The sequence below is a fragment of the Canis lupus genome, chromosome X (genome assembly GCF_003254725.2).
Source record: "Canis lupus dingo isolate Sandy chromosome X, ASM325472v2, whole genome shotgun sequence".
NCBI classification, from domain to species: domain Eukaryota; kingdom Metazoa; phylum Chordata; class Mammalia; order Carnivora; family Canidae; genus Canis; species Canis lupus.
In genome coordinates, this window is record NC_064281.1 from 32207643 (window position 1) to 32228946 (window position 21304).

At 45.6% G+C, this 21304-nt stretch overlaps 1 protein-coding gene across 1 annotated transcript in view; it reads left to right on the forward strand.

The window, feature by feature from the left end:
* The window catches only part of LOC112655464 (ferritin heavy chain), a 97917-nt gene extending 84944 nt beyond the window's left edge, over nucleotides 1-12973 (forward strand). The window contains exon 2 of the mRNA XM_049107733.1: nucleotides 12202-12973. Coding sequence (XP_048963690.1) covers nucleotides 12289-12756 — 468 coding nt within the window. The 5' untranslated portion in view covers nucleotides 12202-12288 and the 3' untranslated portion in view covers nucleotides 12757-12973. The remainder of the gene's footprint in view (nucleotides 1-12201) is intronic.
* Nucleotides 12974-21304: the final 8331 nt, after the last annotated feature.

The following is a 21304-nucleotide window of genomic DNA, read 5'->3' on the forward strand; positions in this document are numbered from 1 at the left end:
AAAAAAAAAAAAAAAAAAAAAAACATAATGGACAAATATAAGTGTCCTGAACAGCTGGTACCAGTGCCTGCTAAGAACCTCAAGGAGCTGCACCGCTGGAAGAAAAAATACAGAAAAAGAATATTTAAAAAAATACATAGAAGCAAATGAAAAATGAAAACATGACAATCCAAAACCTTTGGGATGCCAGAAAGGCAGTCCTAAGAGGGACATATATTGCAAGACAGGCCTACCTCAAGAAGAAAGAAAAGTCCCAAATACATGAACTTGGAGCTAGGAAAGGAAGAAAAAAATAAAGCCTTAAAGGAAGAAAAAATAAAGCCTAAAACCAGCAGAAGAAGGGAAATAATAAAGATTAGAGCAGAAATAAATAACAGACACAAATAAAAACCAGTAGAACAGACCAAGGAAAGTAAGATCTGGTGTTTTGAAAAAAAAATTAATAAAATTGATAAATCCCTTTCCAAACTTACCAAAAGAAAAGATTGGAACCTCAAGGAGCTGCACCCATGGAAGATTCCTGGGTGTTGCTCGGTGCCACAGCATACTAACATGCCAAGGCTCTGGGATTATGCTCCAGAGGCCCAGGGGCTTTCCCACAGATGCTGTCAATAATGCACCAGTGTAGGCAGACCCCAAACCTGGGGGTGCTGATTAGAATAATCTGGGAAAGGAATGTGGCCACCTATGAAGAGGACACACCTATGAAGAGGACCCACAATTTTTGGGGGGTAAAAACATGTAAGATTGAGGTAACTGGAGAAAATCAGAAAGTAGAAACTGAGATCAGAAAGTATATCTGAAAAATTCAAACGTTTCTTAAAGATCTTGTGCAGCAGGAAGGAGAGAAGGGAGCTTACAGGCCATGTTGTGTTTTGGGAAGAGGCTCTGGATTGTTACTCATGGCTGTCAAAAGGCATTAACTGGCCAGTATCCCTAAAATCCATAATCTTGTAGAAGATCCATCTGGGCTATATGCTGATCTCCCCTGAGATACCACAGATTCCCGAGGCCTCTCAGCTTTCCCCTGAATGGGGCAGAACCAAGAAATGTGCTTCACGATGCATCCCTGCCACCAAGGGAAAAGCCGACAGGGTTATAGAGGCCTCTTGTGAGGAGAGAGGGATAAGGGAAGGCAAAGTCCTCTAGACCCATCAATATTTGTAGACGGGCCCTCCCTTTCCTCACTTGGATTATTTATTGCCTGGCACCATGCCCATCTTTCTATCATAGCAGTCACTGCTAAGTCTCACAGTAAATGGAAAACATTAGATGAGGTTCATCTCCTGTTGTACGAAATTGGCACAGTCCAACGGGTTTATCATTTCCATGATCATCATGACCCAAATCACCCCCTCCTTCATTTCTCACTCTGAAGAGGCCCCATTTGACCCAGAGTCCACAGAATTCTTTTTACAGGGCACCCCCCACAATTACAAGATGGCACTACTATATTTTATTGGGACTGCTGGCACTGGAAGGCACTGACATGACTGATAGACCTCAAGGAAGTACCCACCCAAATACTTCAGACTCATGTCCCTCTGTTCCTACTGCCCCAGAAAGATCTCACTCAAACAAATTTCCCTCAACAGAAAGGGTTGCCCACTCTTCCCCAATGAACTCTGATCTAATTTTGCACCTTATGGGAATACATAGACAAATTTCTACTGGGAGTTATAAAATCTCCCAGGTCCTGACACCTAATCTCTAGACAGCCAGTCTCTAAACTCTAGGCCCCCAAACTAGCATTTTTCCAACTACAGTCCCCTTCTGCCATCCATCCTCTTGCCACATAGCTGCTCTTTAATCCCTCTGGCCCTAACCCAGTCCCCATAATTCCCTCTGCCCTCTTCCCTAACCTCCAAGACTGTCAGCCATCTAAACCCTACCCTTGAAAATTGGTGGCTCCCCAGGGCTCATCCTATCTCCTGAGGATAAATGCCCCTATACCACTCTGAGGGTCCATTGAGACAAAAACACACAGTCCTTTGTGGCCCTATTAGATACCAGGGCCCAAGTCACTGTCACTACATGTGATGAAAGTCACTGCCAGTCCAGGCAATTTCTCTAAATTTCCAAAAGGGAAGCCCTTCTACCTACCGGGCCATTGTCAGTAAAATAATCAAAAGTGTTCAAATCCATTCAGATATAAGAATTGGGACCATTCACCTCAAAAGCCTTCCTCTGGCTGCGGCCCCCCTGGTTCTTTCTTTCCCTCTTATAGGCATGGATGTACTGACACAGTGCCATGCCACATGGAACAAGCCAGGTTCCTGGCCTTCCTGGTAGCACTTGCCAAATGGACACTGATAACTTTCCTTCCCCCAGTCAAGATGGTAAATACTCCCTAATACCAACTTAAACATGGCACTGAAGGCCTACACTTTGTCATTAAAGATATTCTTGACACAAGAGTCATTAAGCCCACAATCCTCTCTTTTAATAACCCCATCTGGACAGTAATTAAGCCAGCCACTAACGAATGGCACCTCACCATTGCCTAGCAGAACCTCGGTGCCCAGGTGCCCCAATTAAGGCTCTAATTCCTAATATTCTAGACTGATTGAGATCATACAATGGGCCCAAGGAGCATCCTTCACAGTCACTGACCTAGCTAATATGTTCAACTCTGTTCTTACCGTGGAGGAATCCCAGGCCCAATTTGCTTTCACTTTGGAAGGAGCTTAGTATACATTTATGAGATTCTCAATGGCATATTTATTTTTTTAAGATTTTATTCATGAGAGAGAGAGAGAGAGAGAGAGAGAGAGAGAGAGAGAGGCAGAGACACAGGCAGAGGGAGAAGCAGGCTCCATGCAGGGAGCCCGACGTGGGACTCGATCCCAGGTCTCCAGGATCACGCCCTGGGTAGAAGGCAGCGCTAAACCGCTGAGCCACCCAGGTTGCCCTCAATGGCATATTTAAACAGTCCCGCAATTGCACATAAACTCTGCCACTGGGATTTAAATACTGTATCATTGGAAAGGTCCAATTTTGGCATTCTGTTGTTAGCATTATGTAGAGGGGTCCCTCTGAGGAAAAAAGTATGGGCAGATTTTCAAACCCTCACACGCTACTTAAAATGCAACTGGGCAATCACCCCTCATAAGATCCAAGGCCCAGCCTCACTGTCAAGTTTCCGGGCATCATCTCATCCTCTAAAGGCCAATAAATTCCCACACAGTCAAACATCAATTAGTCACCATCAAGCCATCTACTACACTCAGGCACAACACAGACCAGGTCTCGTGTTCTGGAGGCAACACACCCTTCACCCCTAATTCTTCACCCTATATATGCAATCACATCACGTCTGCCACCTACCATTGGGGTGAGGCCTAATAGTATGCTTTGGAAGTTGCCTAGCAGGCAGTACAACAAGACTTACCTTTAGTCCTTTCTGGTTCCAAAGTTGAAGTCAGGTTCTCAGCCCAATCTGACTGCCTCCTGGAGTCTCTGAACCAAACATGGGTCTACCTGGCTTCCTGTGGGGTTTAGGACTAAGTGCTTATCCCTAGTGACAGCCCAATATGTTCCCCCTAGAGTGCCACCTTTTGGCATCCTACTGGCTCTTTTAGAAGCTGAGGCCCTAACTAGCCCCCACCCAGTAGAACTCTGCACACAAGGTCCTATAAGGTTAGAGATGTCTCCCAGCAGAACAGTCCAGCCATTGATGCCTCCTTGGTAATTTTTTTAAAGATTTTGTTTATTTATTCATGAGAGACACATAGAGAGAGACAGACAGAGACACAGGCAGAGGGAGAAGCAGGGTTCATGCAGGGAGCCCGACGTGGGACTCGATCCCAGGTCTCCAGGATCACACCCTGGGCTGAAGGCGTGCTTAACTGCTGGGCCATCGGGGCTGCCCGATGCCTCCTTGGTAAAACAGAAATGGTACCTTCAGGAAACTGCCAAACCAAAGGCCTTTCCAAATAGCAGGACCATGTGGCTTACCCCTTGCTGAGCCACTTACTTGAGATCCTAAAGAAGTAATAGTGGCACCTCCACTTCCCCCCCTCTGGCTACTTGGAAGCTCCTTGAGACTAAATATCTGAAATGGACAAGGAGTTGGTATTCTTCAAGGATGGCAGCACCACACCGTACGTGATGCAGCTCACCAGAGAGCCACAGCATTCCACCTGGCCTCAGGTACCTCTCTAATCAAGGAGGGCACTCCCAGTTCAACCCAACTGGCAGAACTTGGAGCTGTTCACCTAGTCCTTAAGGACACTATAAAATGGGGTCTTTTACAGATCCACATTATTAAAGATTTCTGGGCTGTTCCTAATGGTCTTGTGGTTTGGGCTGGTCAATGACTAAGGGACAGTTTTCTCAAACAAGCCCAGATATGGAAGGAATTAGCAGAGTCTCCAATTCCTATCGTTGTTATTCACATTTCTGCACAACTAACCATTCTATGCCAAAAGCCATTTTCAACAATATCACAGACTCCCTTACAAAGGCGCCTGGGTGGCTCAGTCGGTTAAGCAGCCAGCTCTTGGTTTCAGCTCAAGTCTCGATCTCAGGGTCCTGGGATCAAGCCTCACATCGGGCATCGCACTCAACACAAAGTCAGCTTCAGAATTCTCTCTCCCTCTGTCCCTCCCCCCAGCTTGCTTGTGCGCGCTCGCTCTCTCTCTCTAATCTTTAAAAAAAAATTTTTTTAAACCACAAGATCATAGATTCCCTCACTAAATCCTCCACAGTCTTGCCCAATACAGATACCTCAGGGTACTGACCGTTACCAACAGCTTACAAAATGGGCCCACATAACCTTGGGTCATGGGGAATTCATGTTTTTAATAACTTGGGCTCAAGTGAGGGGACTCCTCCTCTCCTTAGCAACAGCTGACGCTGTGATAGGTAAGTGCATTCTCTGCTCCCAAACCAAACAACGGAGGCTATCTACATGGGGACATATCCCCTGGAGAGACAAACTATACTCCCTCTGGCTGATTCATTTCACACATGCTCTGCCGCGCCCCCACCCCTCTTCTGCTGAGGCTTCCAGATACATCTTCACAGTCATCAATACTTACACAGGACTCCTCTTGGTGACCCCCACCTGGAATTCCTCCCTCCTTGCTAAAATTTATTTTGTTCCCTTATGATTGCCAGATATGTTGACTCTGACTAGGGTACCCACTTAACCTGGTTTAACAATGGGATCTCCAAATAAGATTCTTTGGAACTTCCATCTAGGTTACTACCCTCAGGTGGCTAGCCTCATTGAGCTAACAGCCTTCTTAAAGAGACATTACTTAAATTACTCTCAAGCAAGTAGTCCCCTAAATGGATCAAACTCCTGCCCCAGCCCCTCATCTTGCTTAATTCTGACCTCCGGGGCCTTCATACCTCACAAACCATTATACACTCTCCAAAGTTCCACATTTGGTCATCTCTGGCAATCCTCAAGCTTTTGCACCCCATGAAAATGTGCTTTTTATTTTGTCCCGCCCCTTCCACTATGACTGTTCAATCATCTCAGCATCTACTTCAAGCTGGTGACTGACTGAGGGCATACAGTCCAATAAGATTCCCTTATCACTGAATGTCCCCCAGGACAAAAACCCACCAAGCTAGCGCAAGATCATTTCCTTGGAAACCTTGACAACAGTGAGGACTTTCCAAAAGGAGCCACCTCCTTGCTGGCCACCTTCACAGAATACAGTGGTTATAAGGGCTGTAATGAAACCCAATTCCTTACTAACTTATAGGTTAGTATAAATGATCAACCTGCACCTAACCAGTGACAGAGTTCAGGTGTCTGCAACAGGGAAAGAAATTCTCCACTTGGTAGACACGAGCCATATTGAGAGAGGAGTATGGAGGGAAAGCTGCAAGTCATGACCTTATCCTACGCTAGACAAGGTAACCCAGTACTCTCTCACCAAGAACAACCACACTCAGCCATTAATCAATATACAAATAGCTCATGCAGAAGGAACCCAATCCAACTTCATGTTCTATATGGCCTTGGCTATTCTTACTGCTTTGTATGGCTGGGTGACAGGGTTACATGGTAGGCCCTTCGGGCCTAACCACAAACAGACGCAATGCTGGAACAAGAAAAGTAGGCCTCCAGTTTAGAGTGAACTTGGCAGAACACACAATGTGGACTAATACTTTCTGGGAACAATGGACTAAACATACTGCCCTGATGAAGTAAAAGGATGACCCACCAGAATATTATTTTGCAGAATTTGCCAGGTGATTGCTAACTGACCCTATCCTATACCAAGAGGCCTATCAGACCATGAGGACATTCCTCGTTGACTACAGGGCAGCACCGTATCATATTTTCCCATTATGACAGGCCAAAATGTGCCCTCAGAACCAGACAGCTCTCCTGCCTACAAATACTGCAAGTTGTTAATATCCTCACCATTAATTTTGATGCCTCAGCATCACATGGTAGATTATAGTGTAAGCACCTATTTTTTTTATTGTAACCCAAGTGCCTGACATTGAGCTTTTGATTGATGAAGCAGCCACAAACACATCCTAAATAAACACATTGCCAGTTACATGACTGAAGAACCAGCCTGCTCCACCCCTAAAGTTCCTTTGTTTTAGAGATCTCTGGTTGATTGAGATAACTGACCATTTGACTACTTGTTTTTCTCTTCCCACATTTTAATTCCCACCTTTAAGTTCACCGATATAGAGTCAATCTATGAAATCCTAGGCACCCACTCGAGACCACAGAACAGAACCCCCGGGCCTGCATGCTTTCTTTCTCTATCTATAACCTCACTGTGTAGCCCCAGGCAGGCCATGTACCATCTAGGACTTGTGAATAAGAAACATTTTTTTCCAAATGTCCCTGATGGTTGTTGTTGAGGTGTATCACTATCATAAGAACAACAAGTGGGCAGTCCAGCTGAAGTAGGAATGAGTTAGGGGCAGATGGGGCTAGGCAGGGAAAGATAAGGGAAAGGCCCAGAGGCAGGCTCCCATAAATCCCAAGGACACCAAGAGCCCCCAGAGTCAGGCTCCTACCCATCCCAAGGAAACAGAGATAAGGCAGCAAAGACAGAAATAAACAAACAAATAAACAAACAAACCTGGCTCCCTAGATCCAACATGTTAGGGAGTATCTCCCTTTGATGGCTACCAAGTAATCACAGAAACTCACCAGAACACAAATAGGTCATTATCAATAGCCCTGGCTCACACCAAGACTGCACAAGAATCTCAAGGCCACAAGCTTCCCACAAGCCTCAATAAAAGACGGTCACTAGAAGCCCTCAGTGGCAACCCTGTCGGGAGCCCTCTCACTTCGGAGAGCTTTCTCGGTATCTCTGCTTAATAAACTTACTCTCCGTTGTCCGCCGGATTCATTCTTCGACTCCGTGAGATGAGAACCAAGCTCTCCCGTATCATTTTGGTGCCAAAACTCGGGATTACTCCCACTGAAGGGTGAGTAAAAGCGGACTCTATTCTTTCCTGGGAGAAGTCTCTCGCTTGGATAACCTCTTCTTGCAACAAACAGCAAAACCGGGAGCCTGGAAGCCACTTAAGGGCGAATGGCACGGTGGGTCTCAAGACTCAGGTGACAGGCTGCTGGAGCAGGGTTGGTCAACCCCCCAACCCCCTTCCCCAAAGGAAGGGAACGTTGGCCTGACCCCAACCAGTTCCACTCCGGCTTTCTTAGTTTGCTTTTCCCCGCCTCGGGGGCTCTGCTTCTGGTGGGGCCCTGCTTGCAAAAGGAGACTCCAGGTATTGGAACAGAAAAACACCAGGGGGGAGGAAATTTAACTGAAATTGGCTAATGATTGGCGGCCTGGGGCTAGGAATGCAAGCGAACTTACGTGACCAAACGCTGAGGGCTCCTGCAAGAGAGCTTGTGGAGGCCGAGAAAATGAAGGCCATTCCACTTTAAGTCCAGCGCTAGCACCAGTACAGCCACCCCAGGCCCCTGTGAATGAGAGCTGAGCTTTACCTTGCTTCAGTTACAGGAAGAAAACAGCTTGCAGCTTAACGCCCTAGAAAGCCCCATATTAGAATAAGAACAGAGCCCAAGCCGAGGGCAGGAAGCCCCTATTAGAATGAGAACAGAGCTCAATGCCCTTGAAAGCCCCATATCAAAATGTAAACAGAACTTGAGAAATCCCTGCCCCCCTTCTGAAGATCCCCTAGACCAGTCCTTAAAACTAAGCTGGAACCCAGCTCGGGGTCCAAGTCCCTGCTCCGCGGTGTGGGGTACACTTGGACCCAAGCTCGAGCTTGTAAATAAATCAACCCTCGTGTGTTTGCATCGGTGTCGGCTCCTTGGTGGTTTCTCGGATTCGCAATCTTGGGCACAACAAGCTCCGGAGAATAAGGCCCTTTATGGGATTCCTGGCTAGTGTAGGGTTCATCCGGAGGGCGCGCGTGAAGACTGGCAATCCAGCGCTCTGAACCTGCCCTTCGGTTACCATCGGTGGCCGTGGGGTCTCCGAGACCTCCCGGGGAAGCCCCATCCCTAAGCAGCACACGCCTCACACCGAGACCCCTAGGTCTTAGTGAGACCCCCCACCCCCCGCTTGCCTCCTCAGCCAGCTAAACAGAATATCACAGTTTAAACTATTAACCTTGCTAAACTCCATGATTAGGCCAGACTCCTCCCCCCACACCCCTCGGAAGACCCAGAGGAGGCAGGAGGTTTAGGTGGCAGACGGGTAAGAGGGGCTACTCCCGCTGGCGGGTCCCTCCTCATCCCACGATGTTAAGCCACTCCTTGACCTTGGGTAGGCGACCCAAGGGACGCTTGGCTTAGACGAGAGCTGACATGTAAGGACGCCTTCAATGGTCACCTCTCTATAACAGGTGCGGGGTAAGAGGTTCCTACCAGGATCGCGAGATGGGAAACAAACCATCCTCGGAGACGCCTCTGGATTGGGTACTGCAAAATTAAGTAATTACCCCTTGTAAGACTTTTCTAGTGTTTCCCATGGGTTAAAAACAGCGGGTTCGTCAAGGCAAGGTAAAATAAGGTGTGACCTTCACGGGAAGGCGTGGTCTCTTCTTCACTTCCCAAGGACTCTCCCTTGGGGTGCCTTTTAACCCACTGGAAACAATTTGGATTGCAAAATTTAGGGAAGAACTGATTTCCTGTAATACTGTATGGCCTCAATGAGACCTATCTGCTAAATCTCTTCTGCAGAGAACAGGGCTCTACATCAGGACCCCCACTTAAGGGCCTCCAGCAGAGTGTGTTTGCCCCAACATGTTGGTTCGTAAACTCCCTCCTGACATATTGGATGATTATCTAAATAGGCCTCCAAATAAACCCAGGCTGCTGGAGGAAACACAGGCCCTCCCCAGCGAAGGGGATGCCAACGCTTTCTCACTGTTCCTCCTCCTGATAGATGTGGGGGCTTCTCCTTCATTCATTTCCCAGGTTAATAGTTATAACTGGAGCCAACTGTGGTTAGTCTACTGTGGAGGCCAAGAAAAATCAAGGCCATTCCACCTCAAGTTTAGCGTTAATCACAAGTACGGCCATCCCAGGCCCCTGTGAATAAGAGCTGAAATTTAGATTACTTCAGTTACAGGAAGAAAACAGCTTACAGCTTACCGTCCTAGAAAGCCCCATATTAGAATAAGAACAGAGCCCAAGCCGAGGGCAGGAAGCCCCTATTAGAATGAGAACAGAGCTCAATGCCCTTGAAAGCCCCATGTCAGAATGTAAACAGAACTTGAAATTCCTCCCCCCCTTCTGGAGGTCCCCTAGACCAGCCTATAAAAAACTAAGCTGACCCCCACCTCGGGGTCCAAGTCCCTGCTCCGCTTGTGTCGGGTATACTTGGGCCCAAGCTCGAGCTCGTAAATCAACCCTCGTGTGTTTGCATCGGTGTCGGCTCCTTGGTGGTTTCTCGGATTCGCAATCTTGGGCACAACATTACCTCAGGACAGGGACTTTAAGGAACATTTCCAAGCAGCTGCCAAAACTTTGTTTCGGGGAAGTTCTCTGTCTTCTCCGGCCTGACACCGACTGCCTAATTCCACTTGCTGGTGGGAGAACATGGCGTTTGCTCATTTGTCCAAGTGGATGAGCTTTCAAACTGGGAACCCTTTTTTCCTCGCCTCCTGCTTGCACTTCGCCTCTTCTGTCTCCCCCTCCCCCTACTCCTGTCTCTACATCACCTTAGGTGCCTCCTGCATACACTGCTCACTTCAGATTTCCCCACCGGTGTCGCAGGTAAAAATTAACAAATAGGGACCACACTAATTTTTTAAAGTGTACCCAGGTGGAACATATTCAGTATTAAACTAATTTAAGTTGGTTAGCTTAATTACGATAGACATCTTTGAAGTTATCAGCATTAAATAGAAGACTTATTCCATCAGGGTTTGCTAAAAGTCAAATAAACTCAGGTTATCTCTGTTGCAATTTGTTAGCAAAAGATGACTTAAACGTTGGTTTTCCTTGTCTATCTCAAAATTTTCATAGGTAATTGTTAAGATAACTTTCAAAGATTTTGGCAAGCTAAAACTTTGAAGTTTAGCTTGGATGGTAATTAAAATTAAATTCATTGGATAGCGAGGTCTTTTCCAAATAGGATAAAGTGCTAAAACATTGATTACTGGGTGTAGGTTTGTGCTTTTGACTTCTTATTACAGAGAAACAGGATATTTAAGTCTGTTGCTAAACCTGCTTGTGCTTAACAAATTCGTAAATTTGTCTTACAAAAAGTTTTAATGTAATAGTTTACAATTGGTTACTACTTGGTTTTCACTGGAGACTAAGGTTTCTGCTAAATGTAATTAAGACTGATGGATAATAAGGAAAACAACTATGTAGAAAGATTGGAGACATATAAAAAAAAGATATAAGAAATGGGAATGCATTTTTGTTAAAGATAAAAGAAGGTATTTTTATCCTAAATGAGACTGGTTGTTTGAAAGAAATTGCTTAGGACAAAATCTAAATACAAAAAAGTTGTAATGGGGGATCCCTGGGTGGTGCAGCGGTTTGGCACCTGCCTTTGGCCCAGGGCGCGATCCTGGAGATCCGGGATCGAATCCCACATCGGGCTCCCGATGCATGGAGCCTGCTTCTCCCTCTGCCTATGTCTCTGCCTCTCTCTCTCTCTCTCTCTCTCTCTCTCTCTGTGTGACTATCATAAATAAATAAAAATTTAAAAAAAAAGTTGTAATGGTTTATAAAGGAAAATCTTTAACTTAAGAAACTTTTTTTTTTTAATTGAAGTTCGATTTGCCAACATATAGTATAAGACCCAGTGCTCATCCCGTCAAGTGCCCCCCTCAGTGCCCGGCACCCAGTCATCCCCATCACCCCCCACCTCTGTTTCCACTACCCCTTGTTCATTTCCCAGAGTTAGCAGTCTCTCATGTTTTTTCACCCTCTCTGATTTTTCCAATTCATTTTCTCTCCCTTCCCCTATAATCCCTTTCACTATTTCTTATATTCCCCATATGCATGAGACCATATAATGATTGTCCTTCTCCCATTGACTTACTTCACTCAGCATAATACCCTCCAAGTCCATCCACATCAAAGCTCGCTTTCATCTCAGGTCCCAATCCTAGGCTGGTGAGATGGATCCCCAGGTAGAGCCGGGCACTTAGCACAGAGCCTGCTTAAGACTCTCGCTCTGCTCCTCACCCCCCCCACCCCCAACACTCTCTCGGTCTCTCAAATAAACAAAAAAATCTTAAAAAAAAAAAAAAGAGACTCAGAACTGCCCTTGGCTTCCTGCCCCGCCCAGACTCAGATGGAACGTTGAAGCGGTGCCCCGCCGCGCCCCACGCCCCGCCCGCCGGCCACGCCCTCGCCCCGCCCACCGGCCACGCCCTCCCCACGCCCTGCCACACCCTGTGCCCCGCCCCGCCCCGCCGGCCACTCCCTCGCCACGCCCCCTCGCCCGTCCCCCGCCGAGCACGCCCCGCCCCCTCACCTCGCCCCGCCCCTGCGTCGTGACCCCGCCCCCCCGCCTAACGGATTCCACCTCCCACCTCCACAACAACGGACTTTAAGGGACTTCCCTCCTGCCGCATCGCACCGCAGGCGACGCCACGAGGCTCTCCTGGGCTCCGAGCTTGGACACCAACCGCAGACCTGCCGCCACCGCCATTGGCGCCGCAGGCCTGTCCTCGCGCCGTGGCCGCCCTCGCCCTCGCCCCGCCCCCGCCCTCGCCCCCGCCCCGCCGCCCGGGCCGCCAGCCGTGGCCGCCGCGCCCATCTCCCAGGTTCGCCAGAACTAGCACCCCGACTGCGAGGCCGCCGTCGACAGCCAGATCAGCCTGGAGCTGTCCGCCTCCTACGTCTACCAGTCCATGGCCTTCTCCTTGGAGCGCGACGACGGGGCCCTGAGGAACTTGGCCCGCTTCTTCCAGCGCCAGGCCCGCGAGGAGACCCAGCACGCCGAGATGCTCGTGGAGCTGCAGAACCGGCGCGGGGGCCGCATCCGTCTGCGCGACGTCAAGAAGCCCGACCGCGACGCCTGGGAGAGCGGCCCGAGGGCCACGGAGCGCGCCCTGCACCTGGAGAAGCGCGTGAACCACAGCCTGCCTGCTCGACCTGACCTGCACCGGCTGGCCACCGACCAGAACGACGCCCAGCTCTGCGACTTCCTGGAGGCCCGCTCCCTCCGTGAGCGAGCGAGCGAGCGAGCGAGGCAAGGCCATCCAAGAGCTCTGGGAGGCTACGGCACCAGCCTGCGCAGCGTGGGGGCCCCGGAAGCCGGCCCGGCCGAGTACCCGTTCGACAGGCTCACCCTGCGCCACAGCCACAAGGAGAACTGACCTGGCACGGACACCTCCCCCGGGCAGGGCCCAGGGCGACTTCCCCTGGGCGCCCCGCCGAGCGTGCATGTTGCAGTATTGCCTTGGCAGAACCTTCAGGTTTTTTTCTTCCAGTTCTGCCATAAATAAATAAATAAATAAATGAATGAATGAATGAATGAATGAATAATAAAGTTGTTTGGTTTCAATAAAGTTATTTGGTTCAAAACTTTAAAAAGGTCTCTGGTTGATTCCCGTGCAAACCCTTCACCTTTTAAGTTTTACAACAGGTATTCAGGAGTCTCTCCACCCACCCCTGCCCCATCTGTATGCAGCTCAGGATCTCTGAAGATGGAGAGGAAAGGTACTCCATGGAACCTGGAAAACAAATCCGTCTTCCCTTTATAAACGATGTGGGGCGGGCAGCCCCGGTGGCACAGCGGTTTAGCGCCGCCTGCAGTCCAGGGTGTTATCCTGGAGACCTGGCATCGAGTCCCGCATTGGGCTCCCTGCATTGGTGCCTCCTTCTCCCTCTGTGTCTCTGCCTCTCTCTCTCTCTAGCTGTGTCTCTATGAACAAATAAATAAAGTCTTTTTTTTTAAACTATATGGGGAAGCAGGGATGGGGTGGAGTGAGGAGGGTGGCCTGGGGACCCGGTGTGAATGGGAGCATGTGTATGGTAAAAGTATGAAACAACATGGTCTAGAATTCACCACGGTAATGGTCCCTATAGAAAAAGTGAAGAATGGGATTAGTCTAGTATTAAAGGGAGTCTTCAAAAAAAAAAAATAAATAAAAATAAAAAAATAAAGGGAGTCTTCAACTTTATCTGAAAACATTTAGCTTACTAAAATATGCAAATGTTAATCATTGTTGCTTCTGGGTAGCAACAGGAACAATGTAACTGAATCTTAGCCCGGCTTCCCATAGACAGGTACCTGACTTCTAGGTCACCATGCGTATTGCCCTTACCCAATATCCAAACACGGTTTTCTCCTTCAACTGTACCCTTTCTTCCATTAATGTAGTAGGAGTATCCAAAACCCCAAATTACCTGCTAGAATGGCTGACAAACACAAGGTCAAGTTTGAGGCTCAAATTTGTAATATGAATATGAAGGGGAATAAATTTCCCTGAATGTTAAGCCAGTGATCTGGCTGCTTTGAAGAATTTAGGGGGTGGGCAAAAGTTGAAGCTGGGAGACCAGTCAGGAGATGCTGTAGCAGATCCAGTGAAAGACACTGGTGGCTGAACTGGAGTAGAAGCTGAGTAAGAGGTGGTAGAGACAAAGTCTAGTTGGATTTGGATGAATCAAGATTTGCTCATGAACCACGGGAAGAATGAGAAATGGGGAAAATCATCTAGGTTCTGCTGTTTGTACTTGAACACCTGACTGGATGGTAATGATAGTTATTAATTTGAGGATGTTTGCAGGGGGACACCAGGGGTGGGGAAGGCATGTCACATAAAATCTGAGATGCCTATTACATATGCAAATGGAACTCTCATGCAGGCAGTCAGAAAAATGAATCTGAAGCTCAGGTGGGGTGTCGGGTTTGGAAACAGACATATATGAGAGATATCAGTCACAGATGGTGGTAAGATCATGGGACTGGATAAGGTCAGCAGAAGTGTAGAGAGAGTGAGGCACGGCCAGCCCCGTGCCCAGGCAGCTACCGTTAGAGGATGGGTTGAGGTGTTACAACACCCAGAGGGCTGCTGGCCCCACCTTGACCATTAGCTCATTCCAGACTGTGATCATCTGTGCCCATACCCAGTGTCCCCAAGGCAGCCTTTTCCTGAAGTAAGTGTGGTTTTTGGTTGCTCCTCTCAAGATGCGGAGAGGAGTTAGCCTATTATCCTCTTATCTTGTCTTCATGGCTATTAGAAATTACTCCCATTTTAAATAAAAAAAAGATTCCTTAAGGAAATGCTATATCTGTTTTTTATTTTGCTCATTCTGTTTTCTGGGTAGAAAAGTTTTTCTCAGTAAAAAGATTTCCCAAGGAAATGATAGAGCTGCTTCTCTATGGATTTTTTTTTTTTTTGCTTCCCTTTAATAATTCAGCTTCTTTCTCTGTCCATGGTATTTGACCAAATGAAATCTGTACCCATATAAACCCTAGGGTTGTCCTTGCCCAGGAAAAATACTCAGAATATGTTTCTTCTATACCAGGTTGATTACAAAGATAAAGGTTAAAATTTAGATTTTTGCGTGCCTTATTAAGGACACATGGCTAGCGTGAGTCTCTTTAAACTTTGCAGATTGCTTTGAACATTTACTAAAATATGAACAAGCTTAGCTATACCATAATTACCTTTCACATTTCACCATGACTGTACTTTAACACTTTCTTAAAAATGAGGATATGTCCCTTTGATTAAGTTTCCAGAAAATGCTCTTGCCCCTTTCCTCTTCTTAGTCAAACTCGATCCTTTCACTCTTTCTTTGCCTGCTTTGAGGACCCATCCTCTCTCTGACTTTATCTCAGATCATACATATCGGTATCCATTGACTGTTCTCCTCTAGATATGAGGAAGCTTAGGGTGAGCCTCAATATTTGAGTGTTTAAAAACTGTAAATTGGGCAGCCCCGATGGCCCAGCGGTTTGGTGCTGCCTTCAGCCCGGGGTAAGATCCTGGAGACCCAGGATCGAGTCCCACGTCGGGCTCCCTGCATGGAGCCTGCTTCTCCCTCTACCTGTATCTCTGCCTCTCTCTCTTTCTGTGCCTGTCTTGAATAATTAAATAAAATCTTTAAAACTAAGAAATAAAAAAAATAAAAACTGTAAATTGACTGAGGAGCCTTCTTCCCTGTTTTGGAGAAGCAGTTGGTAGTGGTTTCTTAACCTCACATTGCCTGGGGGTTCATATCCCAGCTTAGCCACTTACTAAATTGGGTGAATTTGGGCACATAACTTCACTTTTCTGTGCCTCTATTTCCCCCCATGTAAAAGAGGGATAATAAAAGCATCAATCCCACTGGGTTGCTGCAAAGATTAAGGAGTTGGCATTTTTAACTGCTTACGACAGTACCTGGCACACATAGTACATGTACCATGTATAAGCCATCATTCAATCATCACTAGCTTCATCCACTCACTTCTGAGTTCTTCCTGCTGTTCTTTTGGGGAGATGATTTCACATCTGTACTTTGCCACTGGGGGTCTCTCTTGTGTTTCAACCAACTGTGTCATTCTGCATCCTGAGAAGAAAAATCCTCCGTGGGGATCCCTGAGTGGCGCAGCGGTTTGGCGCCTGCCTTTGGCCCAGGGTGTGATCCTGGAGACCCGGGATCGAATCCCACGTCGGGTTCCCGGTGCATGGAGCCTGCTTCTCCCTCTGCCTGTGTCTCTGCCTCTCTCTCTCTCTCTGTCTCTGTGTGTGACTATCATAAATAAATAAAAATTAAAAAAAAAAAATCCTCCGTGGCTGCTTGGTTGTCAGGTGCTGCCAGGATTCAGGAGGGCAGATTGCTGTTTTCACTGTCCCAAACTCAGGCCCAAGCCTGGAGGTGCGTTTGGCTGTTTCAAACAGCCTCCCCCTCAAATGACCCCCAGAACATCTTTTGTTTATTCTACCCCAAACCAGGTTGCCTCCTGAGCCTTCTCTTTCCAACTTAATTACATTCCACTCCTCAGAGGTGGGAAAGAAAGGATGAAGTGCTAATCCTGATTCCACCATCATCTGGAAGTTTGACTTGGAAAGGAGAGGAATGAGTCAGGGAGAGAGAGAGGATGGGAAGAGAAGACCACATGTGGGCCACTGATAAAATAATTAAAATTGATAAAAATCTTCATGTCCTTTGTCATTGAGGTTCTCAAGTTTTCCTGTACATTAGCATCACCTGCAGAGCTTTTAAATATCTGAATGCCGGGGGTCCCTGGGTGGCTCAGCGGTTTAGTGCCTGCCTCCTGGAGCCCCAGGATGGAGTCCCGCATCAGGCTCCCTGCATGCTTCTCCCTCTGCCTGTGTCTCTGCCTCTGTGTGTGTGTGTGTGTGTGTGTGTGTGTGTGTCTTTCATGAATAAATAAATAAAAATCTTAAAAAAAAATCTGAATGCCCCAGATGCATCCCAGACCAAATACCTCAATCTCTTGGGCAGGACCATATATTATAGCTTTCTTATTTTTAACATTTTAAGACAAAGTAAAGACTAATAATAACACGCTCTGGACTGTATAAGGAATGAAAATATATGCCTTAACAGTAAAATTATTGACAAATGGGGGGGGAACCCTAAAGGCATTCTTTTTATCTATTTAGCATCAAGTAAATCTAAGAATGAGATGATAATAAAATGAGGTGATGATGATCTGAGGAGTTCTACCTCCAGACAAGATCCCAGGAGCAGGCCCATGTCTTGTGCCTCTTGCTGTGGCAGTGAGGACGATAAGAGAAGGGACTGTTCTGTGGTTGAAAAAACAAGATATAAAGAATGGTGTGTTTAGATATTTGGGCCATTTTTATATTTGCTTATTATTTGTTTGTTTGTTTGTTTGCTGATTATTTAATGTCACTCCTTGCCCATGCTTAGTTTAGATTTTCTGCTTAAAAGCACTACTTTTCAAAAAGTAAGAGCAAAAGAAAGGAATATAGTTGTCAGTACTCTGTCATCCATTAAAAATATCCTGTCTTCTCAAGCAGTGGGTTAAGCTTTTGAAATTCTTTTTTAAAAAATGTTTGTTTGTTTGTTTGTTTGTTTGACAGAGAGAAAGAGAGCATGCGCACGGGAGGGAGGGAAAGGGAGCTGTAGGCAGAGGGAGAGGAAGAAGCAGTGTCCCCCATCCCCGCCCCCGCAAGCAGGGAGCCTGATGTGGGGGCTCAATCCCAGGACCCCAGGATCATGACCTGAGCCAAGGGTAGATGCTTAGCCTATGGTGCCACCCAGGCACCCCAAGCTTTTGAAATTCTTAAAGATTTATTTATTTACTGGCGGAGGCGGGGTAGAAGGATACAGAGAGTCCTAAGCAGACTCCATGCTGAGCCCAGAGCCAGATGCTGGGCTCGATCTCACCAACTGAGCTGAAACCAAGAGGCAGACATTTAACTAACCTAGGTGCGCCAAGCTTTTGAAATTTTTATGCTTCAAGTGTTTTTAGCCTTTTTGTGGATTTTTAATACTGATATTTAGATTATGGCATATTACCAAATAAGAACATATTTGTTACCTACAAATATTTACCTATTTAAGAAAAATCAAATATATACACATACATAAATTCCTATGCAAATATAGACAGGCAAGGGCACCTGGGTGGCTCAGTGGTTGAGCCTTTGGCTCAGGTCATGATCCCTGGGTCCCAGGATCGAGTCCCGCATCGGGCTCCCTGACGGGAGCCTGCTTCTCCCTCTGTCTATGTCTCTGCCCCTCTCTCTGTGTCTCTCATGAATAAATAAATAAAATCTTAAAAAAATATATTTAAAAAAAAGGTAGACAGCCATTTTATATTATTTGAGAATTTTAAAAATCTCATCTCTCTTTTTGATAGTCTTTTTAGTATGTTGTACTGATTTGAACAATGTCCTTGGCTTTTTGTTCCCTTCATAGTTTAAATATGCCATTTTTTTAGAACTTGTTTTTAAATGCCTTAGATAATTATTATATACATAATGTGTCAAAAATACTGCTATGTGGGAACACATCAGGCCCCCTATCTTGCTGCCATCACATTTCTTGTGGCTCAATTACAGATATTTTTGTGTACTTGCTCTTTTAAAATTCTAGTTATAGCACTCCTTATAATACAGTTTCTATCTCTCTCTCATCAGGATCATTAACAGATACAATGTCAGCACTGCTTTGTGTTGTTTTGTTGACTTTTCCATTCTCCTTGAGACATCAACACCTTACAATACTGTATTATTAATTATAGTCACCATACTGTTCATTAAATCCATGACTATTTTATTTTATAACTGGAAGTTTGTACCTTTTGAACCCCGTCACCCATTTTCCTCACCTCTGCTCTGGCAATCACCACTCTGTATCTGTATCTATGAACTTGAGGTATTTTTGCTTATTTGTTTGTTTTTAGATTCCACATACAAGTGAAGTCATATGGTATTGTCTTTCTCTGACTTATTTCACTAATCTGATGCCCTTAAGGTCCATTTATGTTGTAGCAAACGGCAAAGTTTCCTCCTTTTTATGGCTGAATAATATTCCGTTGTGTATGTATATAAAATCTCATTTTCGGGATCCCTGGGTGGTGCAGTGGTTTGGCGCCTGCCTTTGGTGGGGGGCGCGATCCTGGAGACCCGGGATCGAATCCCACGTCGGGCTCCCTGCATGGAGCCTACTTCTCCCTCTGCCTGTGTCTCTGCCTCTGTCTCTCTCTGTGTGACTATCATGAATAAATAAATAAAATCTTTAAAAAAAATCGCATTTTCTTTATTCATCAATGAACACTTAGATTTCTTCATATCCTTGCTATTGTGAATAATGTTGCAATGAACATGTGAATGCAAATATCTTTTCCTCATTATTTTCCCTTTCTTTGGATAAACACCCAAAAGTGGGGTTGCTCAATCATATTTTGATTTTTTTGAAGAAATTTGCATTCTCAACAAAAGTGCACAAAGGTTCTCTTTTCTCCATATTCTTGCCAACACTTGCTATTTCTTTTTGAGAATAGTCATTCTGGGGATCCCTGGGTGGCTCAGCGGTTTAGTGCCTGCCTTAGGCCCAGGGCCTGATCCTGGAGTCCTGGGATCAAGTCCCACATCAGGCTCCCTGCATGGAGCCTGCTTCTCCCTCTGCCTGTGTCTCTCATGAATAAATAAATAAAATCTTAAAAAAGAAAAAAAGATCTTAAAAAAGAGAGAGAGAATAGTCTTTATGACAGGTGTGAGGTGCTAGCTCATTGTGGTTTTGATTTGCATTTCCCTGATGATGAGTTAATGCTGAACATCTTTTCATATGTCTGTTGGCCATCTGAATTTCTTCTTTGGAAAAATGTCTATTCAGATCCTCTGCCCATTTTTTAAGACAGCTGATTTTTTTTTAAATTTAAGATTTTATTTTTTTAATTTTGAGTAGGCTCCATACCCAACATGGGACTCCAAGATCAAGAGTCACATACTCCACCAACTGAGCCAGCCAGGCACCCCAGATCCTCTGCCCATTTCTTAATAGGATTGTTTATATTTTTGCTTTTTAGTTATTTTTTTAAGATTTTATTTATTTATTCATGAGAAATAGAGAGAGAGAGGTAGAGACACAGGCAGAGGAAGAAGCAGGCTCCATGCAGGGAGCCCGATGCAGGACTCGATCCCAGGACTCCAGGATCATACCCTGAGCCAAAGGCAGATGCCCAACCACTGACCACCCAGGTGTCCCTGATTTGTGGATGTTGAATCACCTTTGCATCCTAGGAATAAACCCCACTTGGTCATGGTGAATGATCCTTTTAATGTACTGTTGGATCCTATTAGCTAGTATCTCAGTGAGGATTTTTGCATCCATGTTCATCAGGGATGTCAGTCTGGAATTCTCCATTTTAGTGAGGTTTTTGTCTGGTTTTAGAATCAAGGTAATGCTGGCCTCGTAGAATGAGTTTGGAAGTTTTCCTTCCATTTCTATTTTTTTTTAACAGTTTAAGAAGAATAGGTATTAATTCTTCTTTAAATGTTTGGTAGAATTCCCCTGCGAAGCCATCAGGCCCCAGACTCTTATTTTGGGGGAGATTTTTTATTACTGGTTTTTTTTTCATTACTGATTTGATGTTTTTGTTGGATATGAGTCTATTCAAATCTTATATTTCTTCCTGTTTCAGTTTTGGTAGTTTATATGTTTCTAGGAATGCATCCAATTCTTCCAGATTGCCCAATCTGTTGGCATATAATTGCTCATAATATTCTCTTATAACTGTATTTCTTCAGTGTTGGTTGTGATGTCTCCTCCTTCATTCATGATTTTATTTATTTGGGTCCTTTCTCTTTTCTTTTTTATAAGTCTGGCTAGGGGTTTATCAATCTTATTAATTCTTTCAAAGAACCAACTCTGGGACCCCTGGGTAGCTCAGTGGTTTAGGGCCTGCCTTTGGCCCAAGGTGTGATCCTGGAGTTCCAGGATCGAGTCCTGCATCAGGCTTCCTGCATGGAGCCTGCTTCTCCCTCTGCCTGTGTCTCTGCTCTCTCTCTCTGTGTCTCTCATGAATAAATTTAAAAATCTTAGGAAAAAAACAAACAAACAACTCCTAGTTTCATTGATCTGTTTACTGTTGTTGTTTTTTTTACATCTCTATATAATTAATTTCTGCTCTAATCTTTATTATTTCCCTTTTCCTGCTGGTCTTAGGCTTTATTTGCTGTTCATTTCCCAGCTCCTTTCAATGAAAAGTTAGGTTGTGTATTTGAGACTTTTCTTGCTTTGTGAGGTAGGCCTGTACTGCAATATACTTCCCTCTTAGGACTGTCTTGCTGTATTTTAGACTGTCATGTTTTCATTTTCATTTGCTTCCATATACTTTTTTTTTTTAATTTTTATTTATTTATGATAGTCACAAAGAGAGAGAGAGAGAGGCAGAGACACAGGCAGAGGGAGAAGCAGGCTCCATGCCGGGAG